The 23,177-nt window shown below is 42.8% G+C and overlaps 2 protein-coding genes across 2 annotated transcripts in view; both read right to left on the minus strand.

Annotated features, from left to right (window-relative positions):
* LOC105990062 (absent in melanoma 1 protein-like) overlaps positions 1-22,692 on the minus strand; it is a 59,006-nt gene extending 36,314 nt beyond the window's left edge. Inside the window, exons 1-6 of the mRNA XM_013022375.1 lie at positions 22,676-22,692; positions 18,235-20,509; positions 13,488-13,535; positions 13,284-13,402; positions 10,369-10,534; positions 6,401-6,540 (exon numbers count right to left, since the gene is read on the minus strand). Coding sequence (XP_012877829.1) covers positions 6,401-6,540; positions 10,369-10,534; positions 13,284-13,402; positions 13,488-13,535; positions 18,235-20,509; positions 22,676-22,692 — 2,765 coding nt within the window. The remainder of the gene's footprint in view (positions 1-6,400; positions 6,541-10,368; positions 10,535-13,283; positions 13,403-13,487; positions 13,536-18,234; positions 20,510-22,675) is intronic.
* A 142-nt stretch (positions 22,693-22,834) lies between these two features.
* LOC105990063 (basic salivary proline-rich protein 1-like) overlaps positions 22,835-23,177 on the minus strand; it is a 183,614-nt gene continuing 183,271 nt past the window's right edge. Inside the window, exon 5 of the mRNA XM_013022376.1 lies at positions 22,835-22,882. Coding sequence (XP_012877830.1) covers positions 22,835-22,882 — 48 coding nt within the window. The remainder of the gene's footprint in view (positions 22,883-23,177) is intronic.

A 23,177-nucleotide genomic window follows, 5' to 3' on the forward strand; every position in this document is an offset into this window, starting at 1 on the left:
AGCGCTCTACCACTGAGCCACAGCCAAAGAGCCACTTCTGGCTTTTTTCTTTTTGCTGCTTATGTGGTGCTGAGGAATCAAACCCAGGGCCTCATGCATACAAGGCAAGTGCTCTACCACTGAGCCACCTTCCCAGCCCAAAATAAATTTTTATATGTATATTTTATTTTATATGTCTTCAGGAAGATGAGTGCTGATATTATGAGCTCTTTAAAACAAAAGTTGAGGGGCTGGGACTGAGTTGGAGGTCAGCCAGGGCTACATCAAACCTTGTGAAACCCTGTCCCAAAAATAGCAAACAAGCTGGGCACCAGCGGTAGCTCATGCCTGTAATCCTAGCTACTCAGGAGGCTGAGATCCGAAGATCAGAGTTCAAAGCCAGCCCATGTAGGAATCCGTGAGACTCTTACCTCCAATTAATCACAGAAAAAGCCAAAAGTGGTGCTGTGGCTCAAGGGGTAGAATGCTAGCCTTGAGCACAAAGAGGCTCAGGGATAGTGCCCAAGCCCTGAGATCAAGCTCCAGGACCAGCAAAAATTGGAGTAAAAGAAAACATCTACAAAATGAACAAAAAAGAACAACAAAGATACTCTCAACCCATCTACACACTCCTTAGCAATCTGGGAAAGGATTCATGTCCTGAGCATACCAGGAAGTTCAGTAAGCCCAAACTTCGAACTGACATCAGAAGTAGCACTCATGAGCCTAATGACAGAAATGATGCCAGGCCATCATAAGCTGGACTTTGGGACAGACTTATGACCACCCCGCAGGAAGCACAGCAACCCTACTGCAAAGATTAGAGAAAGGTTGAAATTTAGCTCCATACACCCCAGCCTGGCTGGAGCCTGAGTCATGGAACATCCCAGACCCTGTGATTAAAATCTTCAGGCTGACACCCTTCTCATTCTTCTCTCAGGTTAAGTTCATTGCTCAACACCACTGCTCTGAAAAAAGATAGATCACTTTGATGTAAAAAAAAAAAATCAAAGGCAGCCAGACATAAAGTCACTTTCTTTGACTTACATTCCTGCTTTTCATCCCAAGCTCTGAACATGAAAGAGCCTCAGACTCACGTGGCTGATCTCTCTTCCCTCACAGCACTCTCTGCCTTTCGGATATCATGCTGTGCCTGGTTAACACCTTCCCCAAGCTCTTTATCTCTGCCTCTCCTCTCCACACTACAGCAGTATCACTTACTCTCCTGCTTCTCTGTGCATGTACAATGGCAGCTCAGACTCAACATGTCCAAAATCAACCTGAAAAGCATTCTTCTGCCCAACCCACTCCACCACATCTTCATCTCAGTACCCAGTCCTTTCACTCAACCCCTCACACCTACCTAAAAGCTATCAGCAGATGCTGTCCCTTCTAGCTCCATAATGAGCCCCAAGTCTGGTCATTCCGTATGCTTCAATACCACCCTGAATAATGCACCCCAAGTCTGACCATTCCTCACCCTCATCACTATCTTGCCTGAGGCAGATTGGTTTCCTTGCTTCAACCCTTGGATGGAAGAGGTAGAGGTAGGAGGACTGTGGTTCAGGCCAGACAGGCAAAAGCAGAAGACCCTATCTAGAAAACACACGAAAAGCAAGAGGACTGACTGGAGGTGTCACTCCAGAGGCAGAGCACTTCACTGGGACACATAAGGCCCTGGAAGCAATCCCCAGTACCACAGGAAATAGGGGAGAGGTGAGGAGGGGAGTAAAGTAGAGAGGAGAGGAGAGGAGGAAAGAGAAGGAAGAAAAGACTAATAAATACATGAAAAATACAGCATCTTTAGCCATACAAATCAAGACTACATTGAGCTGGGCATCAGTAGCTCATACCTATATTTTAGTATTCAGGAGGCTGAGATGCAAGGTTTGAAGTTAGAAGCCAACCATGGAAGACAAATCCACAAGACTCATCTCCAATTACTAGCAAAAAGCCAGAAGTGCAGGCATGGCTCAAGGAGTAGAGGTCTACCCTTAAAGAAGAAAAAAGCTGCACAAGAATATGAGGCCTCAAGATCAAGCTCCAGACTGGCAAGATAGGCAGATATCTAGAGACAGATAGACAGATAGACGGATAGACGGATAGACAGACAGACAGACAGACAGACAGACAGACAGACAGACAGACAGACAGATAGATAGATAGATAGATAGATAGATAGATGATAGATAGATAGATAGATAGATAGATATAGGTAGACAAACAGACAGACAGATAGATAGGTAGACAGAAAGACAGACAGACAGATACTATACTGAGATTCCTTCTCACTCTAGTCAGAATGGCAATTATCAAATAAACAAATAACAAATGTTGGTGAGGATGTAAATTAATGCAGCCATTATGGAAATAAGTATGGCGGTTCCTCAAAAACTAAAAACAGAACTACCCCACACTCCTGCTCTGCCCTTTCTAGGCATATATCGGAAGGAGTGCTAAGTCAGCACACAATGTATATATACATAGTAACAGTATGAACAAGAGTCAAGTGAAGGAATCAGCCCTCACTTGAGGAGAAAGAACACCTGGTATGCATACATAGTATAGCTTTAGCCATAAAGAACAAAATGATGTCATTTGTAGGAAAATAGATTAAACTAGAGATGATCATGTTTAGCGAAATAAACCAGAACCAGAAAGACAAATATAGAATTGCTTTTCTCGTATGCAAAATCTAGACTTTAAAAAAAAAGATTCATGGCTTGGAAGGTAGCTCCGTGGTAGAGTGCCTGGGTTCGATTCCTCAGCACCACATAAGCAGAAGCCAGAAATGGCATTGTGGCTCAAATGGTAGAGCACTAGCCTTGAGCTGAAGAGCTGAGGGACAGTGCCCTGACCCAGAGATCAGGCCCCATGACAGGAAAAAAAAAAACAAAAAAATTCATGCTGGGTGCTGATGGCTCATGCCTGTAATCCTAGCTAGGCTGAGATCTAAGGATTGCGGTTTGAAGCCAGCGCAGGCAAGAGAGTCCATGAGAATCTTATCTCCAAAAACTTACTCAGAAAAAGCTGGAAATGGCACTGAGGCTCAAGTGGTAGAGTGCTAGCCTTGAGCAAAAGAGGCTCAGAGAGAGCTCAGGTCCAGAGTATAAGCCTCAGGACTGCCCCCCACCCCAAAAAAAATCATAAGCCAGGCACTGGTGGCTCACACGTGTAATAGTAGCAACTCAAGATGCTGAGAACTAAGGATCACAGTTCAGTCAGCTGGGCAGGAAAGTCCATGAGAACCTTATCTCCAAATAGCCCAAATGAAAGTAGGAAGTGGAGGTGTGGCTTAAGTGGTAGAGTGCTAGCATTGAGCAGAAACTAAGGAACAACACCCAAGGGCTCTGAGTTCAAGTGTCAGCACTGGCATGCACGCACACACATGTGCACACACACACATGTGCACACACACACAATTATGAAAGTAGAAGGGGTATATGAGGAAAGGAACCAACAAGAATAGGAAAGGGAAGGGACACAGGAGAGGGTAATAAGGGGTGAATATAAGCCAAGTATATTATATACATATTTGAAAATTTCATAGTGAAATCCATTATTCTGCACTAACTGAATAAAGAAAAGAGCAGATCTGTTGCAAAGCCAGTTACACTTGGTCTGTCTATCCACACTTTGGCATGTGATTCCCTGTACTTCCCTGAGACTCTGCAGATTCCCCTCCAGCAAGACCCTCATTAGGATGTGGCCTCCTGACCTTATGAGCCAAAACCTATATTCTTCACACATTACTCAGTACATGGTATTAACTATAGCTCCGAAAGTAGATTAGGATGGGGAGCTGTTTTCTGAGCAGGCCTGGCGCTTCTAGGGGCAGGCTGTGTTAGAGTACTTGAGTACTCACTTTACTATTTTTTAATTGGACATTTACATTTTTCAAGGGAAACTTTTAAGAAATTAAGGTAAATAATAAGTGAACAAGCAGTCACAAAGGATGTAACTAATTCATATTTCAATCCCTCTAAAAAACCATAGACATAATCCTAGCTATTCAGGAGACTGACATCTAAGGATCATGGTTCAAATCCAGCCCGGGCAGGAAAGTCTGTGAGACTCTTATCTCCAGTAAACCACCCGAAAACCAGAAGTGGCACTATGGCTCAAGTGGTAGAGTGCTAGCCTTAAGCTGAAGAGCTGAGGGACAGCACCCAGGCCCAGAGTTCAAGCCCCAGGGCTGGGGTGGGGGTAATAATTTACCCATAGGTAAATTATTGTCTGTTCTATACTTGGATACCTCCTACCTAATACTTCCATTTTAACCATTTTAACAATTTGAAAATTCTTCCTGGGTCAAATCAGAATCCATCACTCTAATTTCTGCTGGTTTTCCTGAGACCTCCTATGACCTACCAGGAGCAAGGGTGATTTCTCTTCCACATGACTACTTTGCAACTCTTCAAGGCTGGCTGCTACTTCATGTTCACAATTTCCATGCAGTTCTCTACAAGTTTATCTTTTTGTGTGTGTGCTGGTACTACTATAACTTGAACTCAGGGCCTGGGCCCTGAATGTAAACCTACTCTGAGCTTTACTATTTTGAACCACAGCTCTACTTCTTGTTTTCTGGTGGCTAATTGGAGATAAGAGTTTCATAGACTTTCCTGCTCAGGCTGGTGTTGAACCTTGATCCTCAGATCTCAAGCCTCCTAAGTAGCAATTCCAGGTGTGAGCCACTGATGCCCAGCCCAACAAGGTTTTAGTTCCTGATTTCCAAGATTCTGGTATTATTTATCCAACTCCTACATTCTACAAATCAAATCATTTTCCATGTTAAAAACTAGTAAATAGAGACTTTTAGAAATTAATAGAATGAGACAGGTGCCAGTGGTTCATGCTGTAATCCTAGCTACTCAGGAGGCTGAGACCTGGAGGAATGTTGTTCAAATTAAGCCTGGAAAGAAAAGTCTTGAAAGACACTATCTCCAAAATAACCAGTAAAAAGTTGGGGTGGAGGTATGCTTCAAGTGGTAGAGTACCAGTGATAAGCAAGCAAGCTAAGCCAAGCACAAGGCCCTAAGTTAAAACCCTAGTACTATAGTGCATGCGTGTGCGTGTGCGCGTGTGTGTGCGCATACACACACACACACACACACACACACACACAGAAGTTGATAGAATGCCAAAGGTCTGACTAAGGAGGACCTTAGCATTCACCACAGAAACCACCTTTCACTTCACAGAGTAGACTTAAACCTTTTTGCCTTTGCCTACATACCCCATTATTAAGATACTCACCTATACTTCCTCTAATTAAAAAAAAAACTTTTGAACATTCTCTGAATACATATTTATAATGTATATGCATTACCACTGAACATTTGGACAAATACATTATGCATACCAGAAAACACACTCACAAATTAAAATCCTAAAAGGCAGGGATTTTGAGTAAAATGTAAAGAAGCTGTGTGGTATTTTCCAGCATCTCACCTGTCCTGGGCTAGCTCTGCACTTAGAGGAGACCATATGTTCACTACTGCAGTCTGTGCTATTTATCTACACTTTGCCCCTACCTGAGATTACTCATTTTCTTCAAACTAGTCTGACAGATTCCTGAGATTTATGCATGACACTTTTACAGGGAGGGACATGTGTGTTGGCTCCCTCCCACCTGAATGAAATACTGAGTTATCTCTTGAAATTACTGTGGACATATAATCTGTTACTCAGCTTTGAAGAGACGAAGATCCTTTGTTATAAGGAAAATCCCTACAGTAAACACAAATGCACTTGCCAGCCCCGGAGGCTCATGTCTGTAAATCCTAGCTACTTAGAAGACTCAGATCTGAGAACTGAGGTTTGGAGCCAGTCCAGGCAGACAAACTTGAGAGAGACCTGCCTTTGTTTAACCAGCAAAAAGCCAGAAGTGAAGCTATGGTTCAATTGGTAAGAGTGAAAAGGCCAAGCAAGGACACAAGGCCTTGAGTTTCAAGCAACAGTATCAGTATTCACATGAAAAAGTGTATTCCCTGGGGCTGGGAAGGTGGCTCAGTGGTAGAGCGCTTGTCTTGCATGCCTGACTGAGGCCTGGGGTTCAATTCCTCAGCACCATATAAGCAAAAAGAAAAAAGTTGGAAGTGGCGCTGTGGCTCAAGTGGTATAGCGCTAGCCTTGAGCTGAAGAGCTGAGGGACAGCGCCCAAGGTTCAGGCCCAATGACCGGACCCCCCCCAAAAAGTGTATTCCCCCCCATTCCTCTAATAAAGTGATTTTCATAAGCAAGGTAAATCATAGTAAACTAGGTATAAAATAATCAGAATTTAATGTACCATACAAAAAATACCTTTCAGTCCATAATTACTGAACAGAACAGCTGATCAGAAACAGTATCTTAAGCTCCGTCTCCAGTACTACAATCCCAACAAAACTTGATTCCAACCATCCACATATTAAATACTCACGTGCCCCAGTGCACTTTAATGGAACAAGTCTTCTGCATTACACCAAAGCCCTGCATTTCTTCAGTGTCATCGAAGTAGGAGTTAAGGAGTCCTAACCCTTCTGGCTCAGTAAATAAGTCAATTTGACTAATTCTGTAATCCTGAAAAACATATACATATACATACACATAAGACACAGCTAGTAATCATCTTATCACACATTTAATTCTATAGTAAGCTTAGTATTCTTTTTTTCTAGTCACTTTTCAAGTGATTAGAATGAGCCTTGCCATGGCTCATGCCTGTAATCCTACTACACAGGAGGCTGAGATCTAAGGACTGTAGTTCAAAATCCCACCTGCGCAGAAAAGTCCAAGGGACTTTTATCTCCAATTAATTATCCTCCCCCCTCCAAAAAAAAAAACACCTCATAAGCGAAGTTGTGGCAAAAAAAACCCTAAAGAACAGTGCCCAGGCCCTGAGTTCAAGCCCTAGACCAAGATACATACAAGAAAAAGAACAAGAGGTTGGAGATATAGCTCAGATGGTAAGGGACCAGCAATGAGTGCAGACAGTCAGAGAACAAGTTCAAGTTCAACAACAATAACAAAGATCGGGGCTGGGAAGGTGGCTCAGTGGTAGAGCGTTTGCCTTGCATGCTCGAGGCCCTAGGTTCGATTCCTCAGCACCACATAAGCAAAAAGAAAAAAGCCGGAAGTGGCGCTGTGGCTCAAGTGGTAGAGTGCTAGCCTTGAGCTGAAGAGCTGAGGGACAGTGCCCAGGCCCAGAGTTCAGGCCCCACGACCGGACCCAAAAAAAAAACAAAAAAAAAAAAAACATGAACCATAAGTCATATATTCAAGAATCCAGCACACAATCTACAAAGAAAAGGTAATTCACACCTATCAGGAGCCACAAACATGTTCCTGCCCCTCAACACAATACTATTCAGAAAAAATTAAACCTAGGAAATAAATTAGAAAAAAAGTACATTTTTAAAATATTTATTTTGGCTAGAACTGGGCTGAAACTCTGGGACTAGGTGCTGTCATTTAGTTCTTTTGCTCAAGGCTGGCACTCTACCACTTGAGACATAACTCTCTTTCTAGCTTCTTGGTGTTTAATTAGAGATAAGAATCTCAGACTTCCCTGCCTAGGCTGGCTTTGAACTTCTGATCTTCAGATCTCAGCCTCCTGAATAGGCATGAGCCAGTAGTATCTGGCAGAAAGTTATAAATTATTAAACACACAGTATGTTCTCACAGCATTATTTACAATAGTGGGGGGGAGGGGAGAAAGGACCTGAAATCTACTGATGCAGAAAATAATCAATGATGCTCCCTCACTTATCTGTTAGTGATGAATGCTGACCCTTTATTTCAAGGAAGTAAAATGTCTGGCTAAACCACAACCCAGATAGTGACGTGGAAAGCACTGACTAATCATTGCACAACAGGAGCTCTCTTGCCCCACATGCTCCACTTCCCTTACCCTGTCATCCAGTCTACTGGATCCACTCCCCACCAGGTCCTACCACCTTCCCCAGTCAGAATTCACTGACATGGTTCCTTGGGAGTGTGATCATAGAGAACAAAAAGAATTAAGAATTACATTATAAGGAAAAAGTAGACCAACATTGGAGTTGTGTTATGATTACAACAATAAAAAAGAAAAAATTAGATTATGACCACCAAAACACACAGAATTAAAAAGAGAAGACAGTATAGTAGATGGTAGGCTTATTTTATTTTGCCTTATTTCTTTAGAGAGAGTGTGTGTGTGTGTGTGTGTGTGTGTGTGTGTGTGTTACTTAGGATTGAATCCACAGCCTCACACTTGCTAGGCAAGCACTCTACCACTTGAGCTATTCCCCTAGCCCAACAGATAATATATTTACACACTGATTGTCAATATAATTTGAGGCATAAAAAAACAGGTGTAATATTCTACTAATGAGGGCATTTTAAGATAAAATTCATCTTATCTCCTTATCAATGTTATGTACTTAAAACTACTAAAAAGGGGCTGGGAAGGTGGCTCAGTGGTAGAGAGCTTGCCTTGCATGCATGAGGCCCTGGGTTCAATTCCTCAGCACAACATAAGCAAAACGAAAAAAGCCAGAAGTGGCGCTGTGGCTCAAGTGGTAGAGTGCTAGCCTTGAGCTGAAGAGCTGAGGGACAGTGCCCAGGCCCAGAGTTCAGGCCCCTCGACCGGACCCCCCCAAAAAAAAACTACTAAAAAAATCACTTAGAATACTATCATTAAAGTGACTGAGAAGTTCTGATCTAAGGAACAGGTGTCACTTTCTCCTGCCAAAAATGGTTAACTCAGTTTTAGAGCCTTTCATTTCTTTCCTCCATTTCTTTTTTTTTGGTAGGGGGGTAGGGGTGTCGGTCGTGGGCTTGAACTCTGGGCACTGTACCTTAGCTCTAGGCAAGAGCTCTACCATTTGGGCCACAGCGCCACTTCTGGTTCTTTGGTGGTTTAATGGAGATAAGAGGCTCATGGACTTTCCTGCCTGGGCTGGCTTTGAACCACAATTCTCAGATCTCAGTCTCCTGAGTAGCTAAGGTTACAGGCATGAGCCACCAGTGCCCGGCTCTTCCCTCCATTTCTTTTGTGCTTTACAATATCCAACTCTATTACATAAAGACAGGCTTTCAATTTTCTACTAGGAAGATTCCTGTTAATTATATTTTTTAAAATAAATCTCACTAGCCACAAAATAAAGATACCAATAACATTTTCCTCAGAACAAATATGACTTATTCAAGAAAAATCTAAGTTGAACTTTCAACTGAATGTCTGGATTATCTTTCCAAAATAGAATATGTGTAGACTATTCAAAGTAATCAAATCATGCAGCAATCAAAAACCAAGAAAAAAAATGGTTCATTAAAAATATCAGAGTGGGCTGGGAAGGTGGCTCAGTGGTAGAGCACTTGTCTTACATGGATGAGGTCCTGGGTTCGATTCCTCAGCACCACATAAGCATAAAAAAAAAAAAAAAGCTGGAAGTGGCACTGTGGCTCCAGTGGTAGAGCGCTAGCCTTGAGCTGAAGAGCTGAGGGACAGTGCCCAGACCCAGAGTTAAGTTCCATGATTGGACCCCCAAAAAAAAAAACACAGGGAAGTGGCACTGTGGCTCAAATGGTAAAGCGCTCACTTAGAGCTGAGGGACAGCACCCAGGCCCAGAGTTAAGCCCCACGACCGGACCCCAAAAAAAAAAAATCACAGGGAAGTGGAACTGTGGCTCAAATGGTAAAGCGCTCACTTAGAGCTGAGGGACAGCACCCAGGCCCAGAGCTCAAGCCCTAAAACTGACCAAAAAAAAAAGAAAAAACAAACACAGGCTGGGCGCTGGTGGCTCATACCTATAATCTAGCCTCCCAGGAAGCTGAGATCTGGGGATCATGGTTCAAAGCCAGCCCGGGGAAGGAAAGTCTGTGAGACTCTTAACTCCAATAAACCACCAAAAAACTGGAAGTGGTGCTGTGGCTCAAGTGGTAGAGCACTTGCCTTGAGCTGAAGAGCTGAGGGACAGCGCTCAGGCTCAGAGTTCAAGCCCCGCAACCAACAACAACAACAAAAAATCACCAGCCAGAATCTCAAGTTTGAGAACAGTAGTCTGGGCTACAAAGTGAGCTCTAAAAACAAGCAAATAGACAGAAATTATCATAAAAAAGAACTCATACAATCAAGTTACTAAACAAAATACACTAGGAAGATTGAAATAAGAACCAGGATGAAAGATTTACACCTTGAAGATTTACCATGGGAAAAAATCAAACCAATTAGAATGCATCTTTTCTAATTCACATAAGGCATGCAAATATTCAAATTATAGAACATATACTCACAGAGTACCAATAAAATATTCTCCTGATCATTTATTTCATAAATTAAACATTTCCTTTAAAATACAAACCAATCCTGAAATTTGATATCTATTTGTTGCATGAATGAATTCATATTTGCCATGACCTACCTGGACTACATGTCTGAGTGAACCAATTACCACAGGCTTATCAGACTCAGTTTCCTGGTTTCTTTCCAAAATATCTTCCACACCCCAAAGACCAGAGAGTTCTACTTCGCCTTCTTCTAGGGGGACAGAGTGTCCTTCAAAATTTGGTTTCTCATACAAAATCCAGCTAGGAATAAAACACAGAAATACCATTAGCCAATGTTTGAAAAGTTTTTATAACTCATCTATTTTGGCTGATGTATATTATGTATCAGTGACCAGGCCTCTAGCAACTAAAAGTAGCATGAACCCCATACAATAGACATTACTGGAATAATTAAACCTCTGTTAATTCAAGACCTATATCAGTATCTTGGAGAGTTTTATGGAGAATTCCAGGAGAATTTCAACTACCAACACTGCTAGTTAGGCGACTTAGAAATTAAATATAGATAGCTAAATAGGTTTACTGTAGCAATATTTTCCTTATCCAGATAGAAAATATTAATTTTTATACATGTTTTTTATTGTAGAAATACTCTACAGAGGGGTAAGAGTTACACGAGTAAGGTAATGAGTACACTTCATATCAAAATTGTTCTCTCTCCTTTGTTTTTCCCCTACTATCCCTTCTCTCCCTACCTCCCCAACTCCCCTGTCCCCCCACCCCAACCGAAGTTGTAGTTCGTAGAAAACATTAAGTTTAAAGGAATTTTATTTTAATAGAAAGGACATGTATGTTAAACAGAGAGTATTTTTAAAACATTTTTTCCCTCAGTCAAATACTGAGAAAAAATGTCTAACATATGACAGTGCTACACCTATGTGCTTATACTTTCAAAGAAACCTGGGCTAGGGAGTGGCTCAAGTAGGAAAGCACCTACCCTAATTGATATAAGGCTTTTGAGATCAAAACCCAAGACTGCAAAGAGAAAAAAAGAAAAAAGCCAACAAGGGTAATTGATTAAAAGAAAAAAAATATTTTGTTAAAAAAAACTTACAATAATTGGAATGAAAGCAATGTTTTTACTTTTCTAATGAATATATTGAATATATAGAAATATATGGCCAGGCGCCAGTGGCCCACACCTGTAATCCTAGCTACCCAGGAGGCTGAGATCTGAGGATCACGGCTCAAAGCCAGCTTGGGTAGGAAAGTCCATGAAACTCTTATCTCCAATAAAAACCATTAGAAAACTGGAAGTAGTACTGTGGCTCAAGCGGTAGAACGCTCGCCTTGAGCGAGAAATATATGAAAAAATAGAGAAATACACCTAATAGGAAAGATGTTACATGTTGAATTAAATGGAGACCAAAAGAAAAGTTTAGTTTTTTGTTTTTTTTTTTGCCAGTCCTGGGGCTTGAACTCAGGGCCTGGGTACTGTCCCTGAGCTTCTTTTGCACAAGGCTAGCACTCTACGATTTTAGCCACAATGCCACTTCGGGCTTTTTCTGTTTATGTGCTGCTGAGGAATCGAACCCAAAGGCTTCATGCATGCTAGGCGAGCACTCTACCACTGAGCTATCTTCCCAGGCCCAAGCTTGTTAAATTTTAAAATCATAAATGTCTAGAGCTCAAGCCTCTTTATTTCAAACATGTTTCTAATAGATGAGAAGTATTTATGCCAAATCAGTTATTTTTTTCAAATTGCTTTCTTTATTCAACTTCCCAAATTTTCCAAGAGGCAATTAATACTAGTAAAATAATTTTAGAAACACTCAAAGTATTTATATTTCATCTATTTTATTTAAACAAAACTATCTTTTTGTCCCCAAAACAGGGAACAGTTTAGGTTAGTTCTTTACCAAACTGTCACTTAAAAAGCTACCAAAAATGTCTTTAAGTGAAAATCTTATCAGACATTTAAAACTCAGGAGAGTGGCAGGCACCTGTGGTGCATGCTTGTAAGTAAGTATAGCTATTCAAGAGGTTGAGGACTGAAGTTTAAAGCTGGACTAGGCAGGTAAATTCAGGAGATTTTTTTTTTTGGTTGGTCCTGGGACTTGAACTCTGGGCCTGAGTGCTGTCCCTTAGCTCTTCAGCTCAAGGCTAGTGCTCTACCACTTGAGCTACAGTGCCACTTCCCATTTTCTGGTGGTTTATTGGAGATAAGAGTTTCATGGACTTTCCTGCCTGGGCTGGCTTTGAACCATGATCCTCAGATCTCAGCCTCCTGAGTAGCTAGGATTACAGGTGTGAGCCCAGCTTCGGGGGGGCGGGGGGCTTTGGGAGTTTCTTATCTCTAATTAACCAGCAAAAACCTAGAAGTGGAGATGTGGCTCAAGTGCTAGAGTGCTAGTCTTAAGCAAAAGCCAAAGCACTGAGTTAAAAACCAAATACAAGCACAGAAAACAAACAAACAAACAACAAAACAAAACTCTCACAAGCCAAGAGAGTATTATGGGCCATGATGGATGATATTCTAAAGCAATGTTCCACAGGTATATAAAGAAACTCAACTCTATTGTACTTTTCTGACTTTTCTCCCAGAAACATATATACCTCCTATAATCAGAATCATGACTCAGACTCTGTTTCTTAGCTGTAAATTCCTTATTGTACCACAAGCAGCATTTCCTGCAATTTGCCTGCTAGGGGCATGATCCTAAGGACACAGAGAGGACCAAAAAACATGAAGAAGCCGGGCACCGGTGGCTCACGCCTGGAATCCTAGCTACTCAGGAGGCTGAGATCTGAGGATTTGTGGTTTGAAGCCAGCCCAAGCAAGGAAGTCCATAGGACTCATCTCCAATTAATCACTTAAAAACTGGAAATGGAGCTGTGGTTCAAAGTGGTAGAGTGCTTGCCTTGAGCAAAAGAACTCAGGGACAGCACCCAGGCCCTGAGTTCAAGCCCCATGACCAACAAAAAAAAAAGCATGAAGAAGTACGGGAAATCCATAGGCTAAGCAAGGATGGCCCCGTGTCATACTTACCATCCTCTAACCACTTTGACGAGGATCACTGGAGAGAGGCTCCAGGAGGTGCAGTCCTTTATGTTTCCAAACACCTCGATGCACTCCTCCGAGACTTCAGGCTCTCTGAATATTACTACCTACAAGCAAATCAAAGGGCTAGTGCCAGTCCACACTCTGTCAAACCACAATACAACCCAGAACGGAAACAGAATTGAGTCTTACCTTCCCTGGTCTGGGATTAAGTTTACTTTGTAAGCTTCCTCTAAGTGTCTAGAATCAGACAAATAAAAACACAACAAATAATTAAAACGCTACACAGTAATCTTCTTTTCTCTCCCTCTGATCCTTCAGAGGAGGTCATATTTACTTGCCAATTTATCAGTTTTAAAACATGCCCATCCACCCAGCTTTATGCTCAAGTTATATTAAAACTCTCTCTGAATCTGGATAAGTAAAACTGCAAGCTTCTCCCATCCAACTCAATTTGCCATTTCAATTTCTCCTCATATCCACCAATGTTAGAAAACTCAGGGCCCAAGTCAGATTTCTGTTTTATATAACAGAACCAACTGTTAGACTATAATTCAAATAATCTCAAATAGATAAACATTAGAAAGTACTAATCACTTACCTACAAGAACCTGGATCAATTTTTGTGTCATGCACACACCCTATCTGGATGTGTAAATATTGTGTTGCCACAGTAACATCCACCATCACATAACAACTACTAGTCTAAATAAAAGTTGGTAGGTTATACTTTACAACACACATTGAACCGAGTATATTTAATCCTCTCTTTCTTTTTTGTCTTTACTGGGGCTTGAACGCAGGCCCCTGAGCTCTCCCTGGGCATTGTTTTACTCAGGGCTGGTGTTCTGAGCCACACCTCTACTTCCCTTTTTTGCTGGCTAATTGGAGAATCTTCAGAATTTTTTGTCCCTGTCTGGCAGATGCTCAGATCTCAGCCTACTAGGTAGCTAGGATTACAGGTAGGCATGAGCCACAGGTGCTGGGCTTAATCCCCGTTCACTGATACACAAAATAAGTATCTTTTATTTTATATGGCTTCAAAAGTAATCATTTTCAAGACCATCTGACATGACCAGTAAAACTAGAAATGCCTAAGATAATAAAAATGATAATTACACATGCATAAAATATTTCAAAACCTGGACCATGTCCTGTGCTGACGGAGATGCCTCTTCTAAGGCCTGTCTTTGATCTGACGACTCTTGCATCACACCAGTGGAACATGACCTCAGACCAGAGAAGGCCCACTGAGGCGTTATTATTACCTGTATGGCCTGAACCTAGCTATATGTATGTGTTAGAAGTAGAGAAAATAAGAAGCTTAACATTTAAAAACAAAATTTAGGTAAAACATTAAAAACAAGAAGAATGATGTAAGGGGGCGACACTGATGGAGATGCATTATATTTATAAATTGACACACTGAATTGAAACCTCTTGGCATAACTAGTTTAAAAAAATTATAGGGGCTGGGAAGGTGGCTCAGTGGTAGAGCCCTTGCCTTGCATGCATGAGGCCCCGGGTTTGATTCCTCAATACCACATAAGCAAAAAAGAAAAAAGCCGGAAGTGGCTCTGTGGCTCAAGTGGTAGAGTGCTAGCCTGAGCTGAAGAGCTGAGGGACAGCGCCCAGGACCAGAGTTCAGGCCCCATGACCGAACCCAAAAAAAAAAAAATTATAAAGAGCTTAAAAAGCCACAACAAAAACATGAAAAAATAAGACTAGCTATAGAGCTAACAAAGGCTAGAACCTAAAAGATAGTGTTGGGGAACAATCTTAGGGTCTGAACTCAGAACCTGGAACTTGCTAAGCAGGTGTTCTACCTCTTGGGTCATATTTCCAGTCAAAGAAATAATATGTGTGTGTGTGTGTGTGTGTGTGTGTGTGTGTGTGTGTGTGTATAGACATATGTCTCTGTCTAGAAAAATATTATGCATTGCTTAGAAAAATATTATTGTCTAGAAAAATATTATGCATTGTTTCTTTTTTACTTTATGTGATTTAGTTTTTATAGGGAAGCTGTGTGTGTGTGTGTGTGTGTGTGTGTATGTGTGTGTATTTTTTTTTTTTACCAGTCCTGGGGCTTGAACTCAGGGCCCAGGCATTATCCCTGAGCTTCTTTTGCTAAAGGCTAGCATTCTACCACTTGAGCCACAGTGCTACTTCCAGCTTTTTCTGTGTATGAGGAATCAAACTCAGGGCTTTCTGCATGCTAAGCAAGCACTCTACCACTAAGCCACATTCCCAGCCCTAGGCTTTGTATATTTTATCAGGACTGTCAGATTGCAGTTTAGTAACAAGTAATCTAAGAATAATTAAAAAGATCAAAGCTATAATGAATGAGAAGTAGGCCAGCAGAAATTTTGTGCTGGAGAGAAACAGTTAAGAATCTTAGATCTGTAGGTTATGAGTTGAAGCTAGCTAGGGCAGAAAAGGCCTTCTAGATTCCATTTCTGATTAATTAGCAAAGTGCTAAGCTGGAGGTATGGCTCAAGTAACAGTGTGCCAGCCTAGCACTTGAAGGCCCTGAGTTCAAACCTTAGTACCAAAAAGAAAAAGAAAATCTTAGCCAGGAATGGGAGTGCACGCCTATAATCATTTCACTCAGGAAACTGAGACAGGAAAATCACAAGTTCAAAGACAGCATAGATAACATAGTGAGACGCAAAAAATAAATCCACTTCTCCCACAAAAAAAATCTTAGGATTTTTTCTGAGTGCTACAGTTAGATACTCTTCTGTCAACGCTATTTTCATACCTTTTTATTATTTTTTTCCTAAGCTCTTTTCCTCAAAGTGTTCAGAGGCCTACATAGTTCTGTAACATGTGATAATATCATTGTTCTGAGGGCAAATAGCATTACATTTTCTGGCATTTCAATTTTTTTGTGTGTTAAGTTTGTTTCGAATAGAGTTCTGATAGACATTATCCTATCACCTATATAAGCAAAAGCTCTTTGAAGTTCTCAATTTTTTAATGTAAATGGATCCTAAGACCAAAAAGTTTGAAATTCACAAACATGGAAAATAGATATACTGCTGCTAGACACGTACATACAGATTTTTTAAGGAAGGTCTTGCTAAATAAACGAGGCTGGTCTGGAACTGGAGGTCCTCCTGCTTTAACTTCCTAATTGCTGGAGTGACAGGTATGTCTCACCATAATGGGCCAACTTTGGGTTTTGCAAGAGTTTTGCAGCCAGGCACCAATGGCTCACGCCTGTAATCCTACCTACTCAGGAGGCTGAGATCTGAGGATGGAGGTTCAAAGCCAGCCTAGGCAGGAAAGTCTATGAGACTCTTATCTCCAATAAACCACTAGAAAACTGGAAGTTGCGCTGTGGTTCAAGTGGTAGAGCGCTCACCTTGAGCTGAAAAGCGCAGGGACAGCGCCTAACCCCCAGAGTTCAAGCCCCAGGACTGACAAAAAAATTTTTTTTAATTTAAAAAATTATAAGAAGAGTTTTGCAAATCACATCGTATGACAGAATCACAGTAGAATCAACACAACCCACCGAACTCGCCACAGCACCTTGTCCAGGTGAGAAAAGGTGGCAGGTAGTTTCTGCAAGCTCCACTCACATTTCTAGAGAAACACTGCTGAGCTCTCCTCCTAATATTCGGCCGTCCTATTTCCTTGTCCTCCCTCAACTTGGATATGAGGTATGGCGGCAAAAGGGCATAAATTCACTTGAAAACTGATAGCGAAGACACCTGCTAGACTGGGGAGCAGAGCTCAGTGGTAGAGCACAAGCTTAGCAGGTATAAGGTGCTGAGTTTGATTCCCAACACTTAAAAACAACCAATCAGCCAGGCTCTGGTGGCTCATGCCTGTAATCCTAGCCTCTCAGGAGGCTGAGATCTGAGGACTGCAATTTGAAGCCAGTCCAGGCAGGACAGTCCATGAGACTCTTATCTCCAACTAAATGCAAAAAAAAAGACTAAATAGAGCTGCGATTCAAGTGGCAAAGCACTAGCCATGAGCTGAAAAGAACAAGAACAGCACCAAGCCCCAGGACCTACACATGCCTTCCCCTGCCCCCCCCCAAAAAAAAACCCCACAGAAAACAAAAACTACTCAGCTGTACAAAGAAACAAATAACAAAACTTATAGCAAGCCAAGTGCTGATGGCTCACACCTATAATCCTCAATACTCAGGAGGCTGGGATCTGAGAATCACAATTCAAAGCCAGACTGGGCAGAAAAATCCATTAGACTCTTATTATCTCCAATTAATGAGCAAAAAGCCACAAGTAGAGGTTTGGCTCAAGTGACTGAGTAACAACCCTGAGCAGAAAGCTAAGGCCCAGTGCTGGCACAAAAGCAAAAACAAAAACAAAGAACAAAGAAGATGGAGAAAAGATAACTCCCTCAAAGTCATATTTTACTGTACTCTTTCCAATATTAAAGAGCTAGTGGAAACCAAAATGTTTTATGCTTCAAACTGCAGGATAAAGAATTATCTCCTTGATGAAAGCTAACTCCTTGTCGACAGAAAGGATGTGGGATGTACATTACTGCTTCTGTGAGAATGAGGGAAATCTCACAGCATAGAAGAAAGAAGAAATGGTCCCTTAGCTGGGTGGGGCCTTCACAAACAGAGGAAGCTGCTCCACACATCTAAATTCTAAATACAGTGTTGTGTGCTGCTACTCAGAATAGGAAAGAAAAAGTCTCATTTGTCTGAACTCAAAGCATCAAATGTATACTCTACCAGCTACATATTAATGTGTAGACTACAAATGTCTTGAGAAAAGTACTTTCTACTTTGTTCTTGGGCCTTGATGGTTTCCTGTGCCTAGCTGGTTTTCAAATACGTGATGAGTAGAAAATAATTAGACATGAACACAACCACTTTCAAAGCACAGCGTAAGATTGCTCACTGTCCTTTCCCTCCCAGCTCTGTGAATACCCCAGGCCAGTGGTTGGTACTTACCGCTGGATCTGATAATGACATTCCAGAGAAAGAAATGGCTGGGTCATAGCGGCTTGGCTTGAAAAGACCGATGAAGTCAGTGTCACTGTTTCCGTGGTTTGGCAAGTGGGGCTTAAGAACACTCTCCACATGGTTAGCCTTTTCAATACCCTCATGGTTCCTCAGCTTGGAAACTTCAGAAAACTTCATTTCTGGCAAGTGCAGGTTGCTCCGGGAATTCAGCTCTTCTTTGTGTTCCTCTTTGGGTGGGTATTTTTCCATGTGGCTTGAACTTTTCAAGCCTGAACAAGATGGACTGGACGAGGTGAAGTTGAAGACCTGTATGGAGTTGTGGGGTGCCAGATGGGGCTGCTCTTTGTCTGAGGCACAGGGCGGGGCACCTTCCATCCTGGGCTGCGCCCCTGAAGAACATGAGAGAGAAGGGTTTTGCGACGTGCTAAAAGATGTGGTCATCGTATTGACTGACGTCACCGAGGGAGAAAAGACCTTATCTTGTGGCAAGGAAGACAACATGCTTGAGAAGAGAGTGCTTTTCTCTAGCCTTGATCTCTTCACTCCCCCGTTGCTGACATCCCTGCTCCCCTTGTCACTGACTTCAGGGGTTGCCTGAGACTCGCTTTTCCCGCCAGCATTGGGGTGCAAGGACTTGAAGAGGATACTCTGGTCCGCGGAGGCACGTTTGGGTCTCAGTTTAGATTTGGGATCCAGGTTGTCCATCAAATGCAAAGATGGTGGCGGTTCTGGCAGGCTCTCCTTCTTTTTCCCCAAACCAAAGGTGAACACATTGGGATCCAACACCTTTTCTAGATTATCCTCGTGAATAGGAGGCATGGCGAAGTGAGGGGCAGGAGAGTTGGGCATCCTGGCCTTCTTCTTTTTCTGGGGCACGCAAACTACACTGTCCATCTTTTTGATGATTTCAGTGAACTTTTCCATATCAGAAGAAGAATCAAAGACACTATCATCACTAGTGGCAGAAACATTCAAATGACTTGCAGGACTATCCTGGCCATTCACCACATTTTCATCTGGCCTTGGAGGCGTTTCTGACTGATTTCTGGTTTGGGGAGAGTTGGTGGGGCTGGCCTCCGCAGGCAGGGGAACCCTGCTGCTGTGATTTGGAGCAGGAGTGGTCAGAGATCTTGCAGATTCCGGCGGCATGATGTGTGAGCCTGGCTCTGCCACACGTTCCTCTATGTGAGGAGCGTCTGTGGGCGAGGTGCTCTTGTTACCCGCTACTTCCTCTTGCTGAGGATCACAACTTGCAACAGAAACCACTTCAAGTTCATTACTGTGGCAACTCGGCAACTGTGCTTCTCTAACTTCAGAGCTTTCTGAGATGATCTGGGAGCTCACGTCTTGGGTGCTCTCTGCAGGAAGCACGAAGGACCTGACCTGTACAAGGACCTTGGATGGAGCCTCAGGTCCCACAGCTTCTAGGCTGTGCTTTGGGGACAAAGGATGGTTGTCTTCTCCCCCTGTACCTGCAGAGAGTGGCACTTTCTCAATGTAAGGAGATGAAGGCAAGGTACATCCATTATGGCTTTCTGACTCTTGGAGGTCAGGGCACAAGTGGCTTATAGGAACTTGAGCACACCCATTTTGGGGACTGTCCACAAGGGGAAGAGAAGGCCCCTGGCATGACTCAGCTGGGGGCTGTGAGTCACAGAACACATCCTGTGGCTTTGGAGGAGAATCTTTGGCATCAACAATGGCAGAGCCATCCTGAGCTGTGTTGAGTTCAAGTCTTTTGCTGCCTGCAGCCTCTGAGTCGTCCTCTCCTGAGGGCATGGGGTCCGTGATGGTAGGGGCCTCTGGTTCTGAAACCCAGCCAGCATTTGTCTGCACATCTGCTTTGTCACCTTGGTTAGGCTGCGGAGTCAGGGCTTGGCCCTCAGGGAGCTCTTGGCCAGCTCCTCCAGCCACTGGGAGAACAGGAGCTCTGGTTTCTGCAGGGGGGTCCTTCGCCAGCACCCCATTCTGCTGGCTGTTTGGCACTGTTTTCTTTTCAAGTTGCTCCATTTCCTTGGCTTTCTTGGCTAAATTCAGCTTTGCCCTCCCAACAAACGTCTTATTGGAAGGAGGGATGCTCCTTGTGCTGCGAACGTCGGAGTGTTTGGGGGTACTGTTCATCCGCTTGTTTTCAAATAAGGAGATTTTGGTGGCAGTATTTCCCTTATGAACTGGCTGGCTGAATGAATTGTGTTCATTTCCCGAACTGTCAGAATTCTTGGGGGTTTTCAGACTTAGTTCCACACTTTTGGGTCTGGCAGGGCTGCAAGAAAAAAGCAGGATAGTTATCAACCTGGTTTTCAAAAGCTAATACACAAGCCAATTTGTTACAAAACTATAACACTTTCCCAGTATATATCATTTGCCATCTTTGTTTTGTTTTGGGGACAGAGCTTGTAGCCCCAGCTGACCTTGAATTCTCCATCCTCCTGCCTCAGCTACCTAAATACAAGAATTACAAGTATGTACTACCATGCCCTGCTTTTTATGTCCTGGGACATGAACTCAGGGCCTGGGTACTATTCCTGAACTCTTTTGCTCAAGGCTAGCACTCTACCACTTCTGGTTTTCTAGTGGTTAATTGGAGATAAGGCTCTCATGGACTTTCCTGCTTAGGCTGGCTTTGAACTGTAATCCTCAGGACTTAGCCTTCTAAATAGCTAGGATTATAGGCGTGAGCCACTGGCATCCAGCCAACATTTGCCTTTTTATGAACCCTTTAAACCAATCCTAAATATACTATCAACTAGGGTTTGTTTGTTTTGTTTTTGGTGCCAGTACTGGAGCTTTAACTCAAGGCTTGGGCACTGTACCTTAGCTTTTTTGTTCAAAGCTAGCACTCTACCACTTGAGCCACATCCCCACTGCCACCTTGAGTCTGGTTAATTGGAGATATGAGTCTCATAGACTTTTTTGTCCAGATTGGTTTCAAACAATTCTCAAATCTCAACCTCCCGAGCAGACAGGATTACAGGTGTACACCTGGATAACAACTATTTTATTAATTAATACTTATTTATTTTTGGTGCCAGTCCTAAGGCTTGGCAATGCCTCTGAGCATTTTTGCTCAAGTTCTACCACTTGAACCACAGTTCACTTCTGGTTCTTTTGGTGTTTAACTAGAGATAAGTCTCCTGGACTTCTCTACCTGTGTGGCTTTGAATCATGATCTTTAGATCTCAGCCTCTTGAGTTGCTAGTTGTGAACCACCAGTGCTCCGCTTTAAAAAATTTTCTTAATGTCTGCATAACAAAGTCCATCATACGGATAGACTTGAAGTTATTTACTAACTATCCAATCATTTGTTTTGTCACCATTTCCTGGGCAGTCACATGTCCTGTCTAATGGGACTGCTATCTTTGAATGTATAGTGTTTCCTTTCAAACAAACAGAAGATGCTGTCTGACCCCTGTTGGCTCTGCTCCTGGCTCTCACACTAACGTGAACTTGCTTATTACTTTACTTCTGGCCTCTGCCTTCTCTATCTGTAATAAACAAAAACTAAATGGCTTAGAACAGCTGTTTAGCACAGAGAAGTTGTTAATGAGGGCTGAAGGATGGAGTGGTGGTTTTTCTGGTTGAACTGGGATTTGAACTCAGGAGCCTCAACCTTGCTAGTCTGGTAGACAGGCTAATATCTAGCCCTGCCATATCTCTAGGCCTTTTTGCACTGACCATTTTTAGGTAAGGACTTTGCTTTCTGCCCCACTGTACACCCCAGCTGTGGTATGATTGCCTTTATGCTTCCTGTCGTCAGTAGGATCACAGGTGTGCCACCACGTCCAGCTTCCCTTGTGGAGCTAGAGTCTCATGGACAGTTCTTCTCAGACTGTACTCCAATAGCAATCCTACTAATATCCCATATGGCTTAGGATGATGGCACACACCACTGTACGCAGCTATGGTTTGAGAGGGATCTCATTTTCAACCTCCCAACTAACTAGGATTGCGTGCAAGAGCCACCAATGTCTGGCTTCACTTCTGTAGTTTGTTGTTATTTGGTGCCCATCCTGGGGCTTGAACTCAGGGCCTAGGCTGTGACCCTGAACTTCATTTGCTCACGGCTAGTGTCTAGCCCTTGAGCCACAGCACCACTCCCAGCTCTGAATAGTTTACTGGGGGAGTTAAGAGTCTCACTTTCCTGCCCAGGCTGGCTTTGAACCACAATCCTCAGATCTCAGTCTCCTGAGTAGCTAGGATTACAGGCATGAGCCACAGGAGCCTGGCCTCCACTATTGTTTCGGCTTCCCTTTATGTTGTATATATCATTTGTATATAGGCTTTCAGAGAAGGGTTCCAAGGGTTAAAGACAATAAGGAAAAAAAGAAAGAAGAAAAACATTGGTCTAGTGGTTAGTAAAATAGAAAAGTAACCACTCACAGTCATGACTGCCAAGCACTTGAGAGATGCTTCAAGCTAGCTGACTTACTGCACAACTTTGTACATTCTCTTTTTGAGATGAAGTTGAAGCCCCACAGCTAGTGACAGGGACCTGATTTGTAATAGGTACTGTGGTGTCAGATGCTGCAAGCCTCCCCACTGAACAAGACTGCTCTGAAGTAGCTCCTCTGGTTGTCCCCATCTTATATCACTTGGTCATCAGGAGATCAATAAGATAATCAGGCTTTAGAGGCCACTTCATAACAGAACAAAAGGTGAGAAGACACAGAAACTGGCCTTTAGGAAGGTTGGGCCTGGGATGCCCCAGGAGGAACAAGCAGTAGACATAGGAGTTAGTAGAAAGCCAGGCAGTCAGGGAATTAAGACCTCAGCAGCTTGCAGATGGCAGGATGCGCTTATAAAGCCAAACTTGCTTAACAAGTAAATGTTGGGGGGGGGAAGGTGGCTCAGTGGTAGAGCGCTTGCCTTGCATGCCTGAGGCCCTGGGTTCGATTCCTCAGCACCACATAAGCAAAAAGAAAAAAGCCGGA

The sequence above is a fragment of the Dipodomys ordii genome, unplaced genomic scaffold, assembly GCF_000151885.1.
Source record: "Dipodomys ordii isolate 6190 unplaced genomic scaffold, Dord_2.0 Scaffold62, whole genome shotgun sequence".
In the NCBI taxonomy this organism is placed as follows: domain Eukaryota; kingdom Metazoa; phylum Chordata; class Mammalia; order Rodentia; family Heteromyidae; genus Dipodomys; species Dipodomys ordii.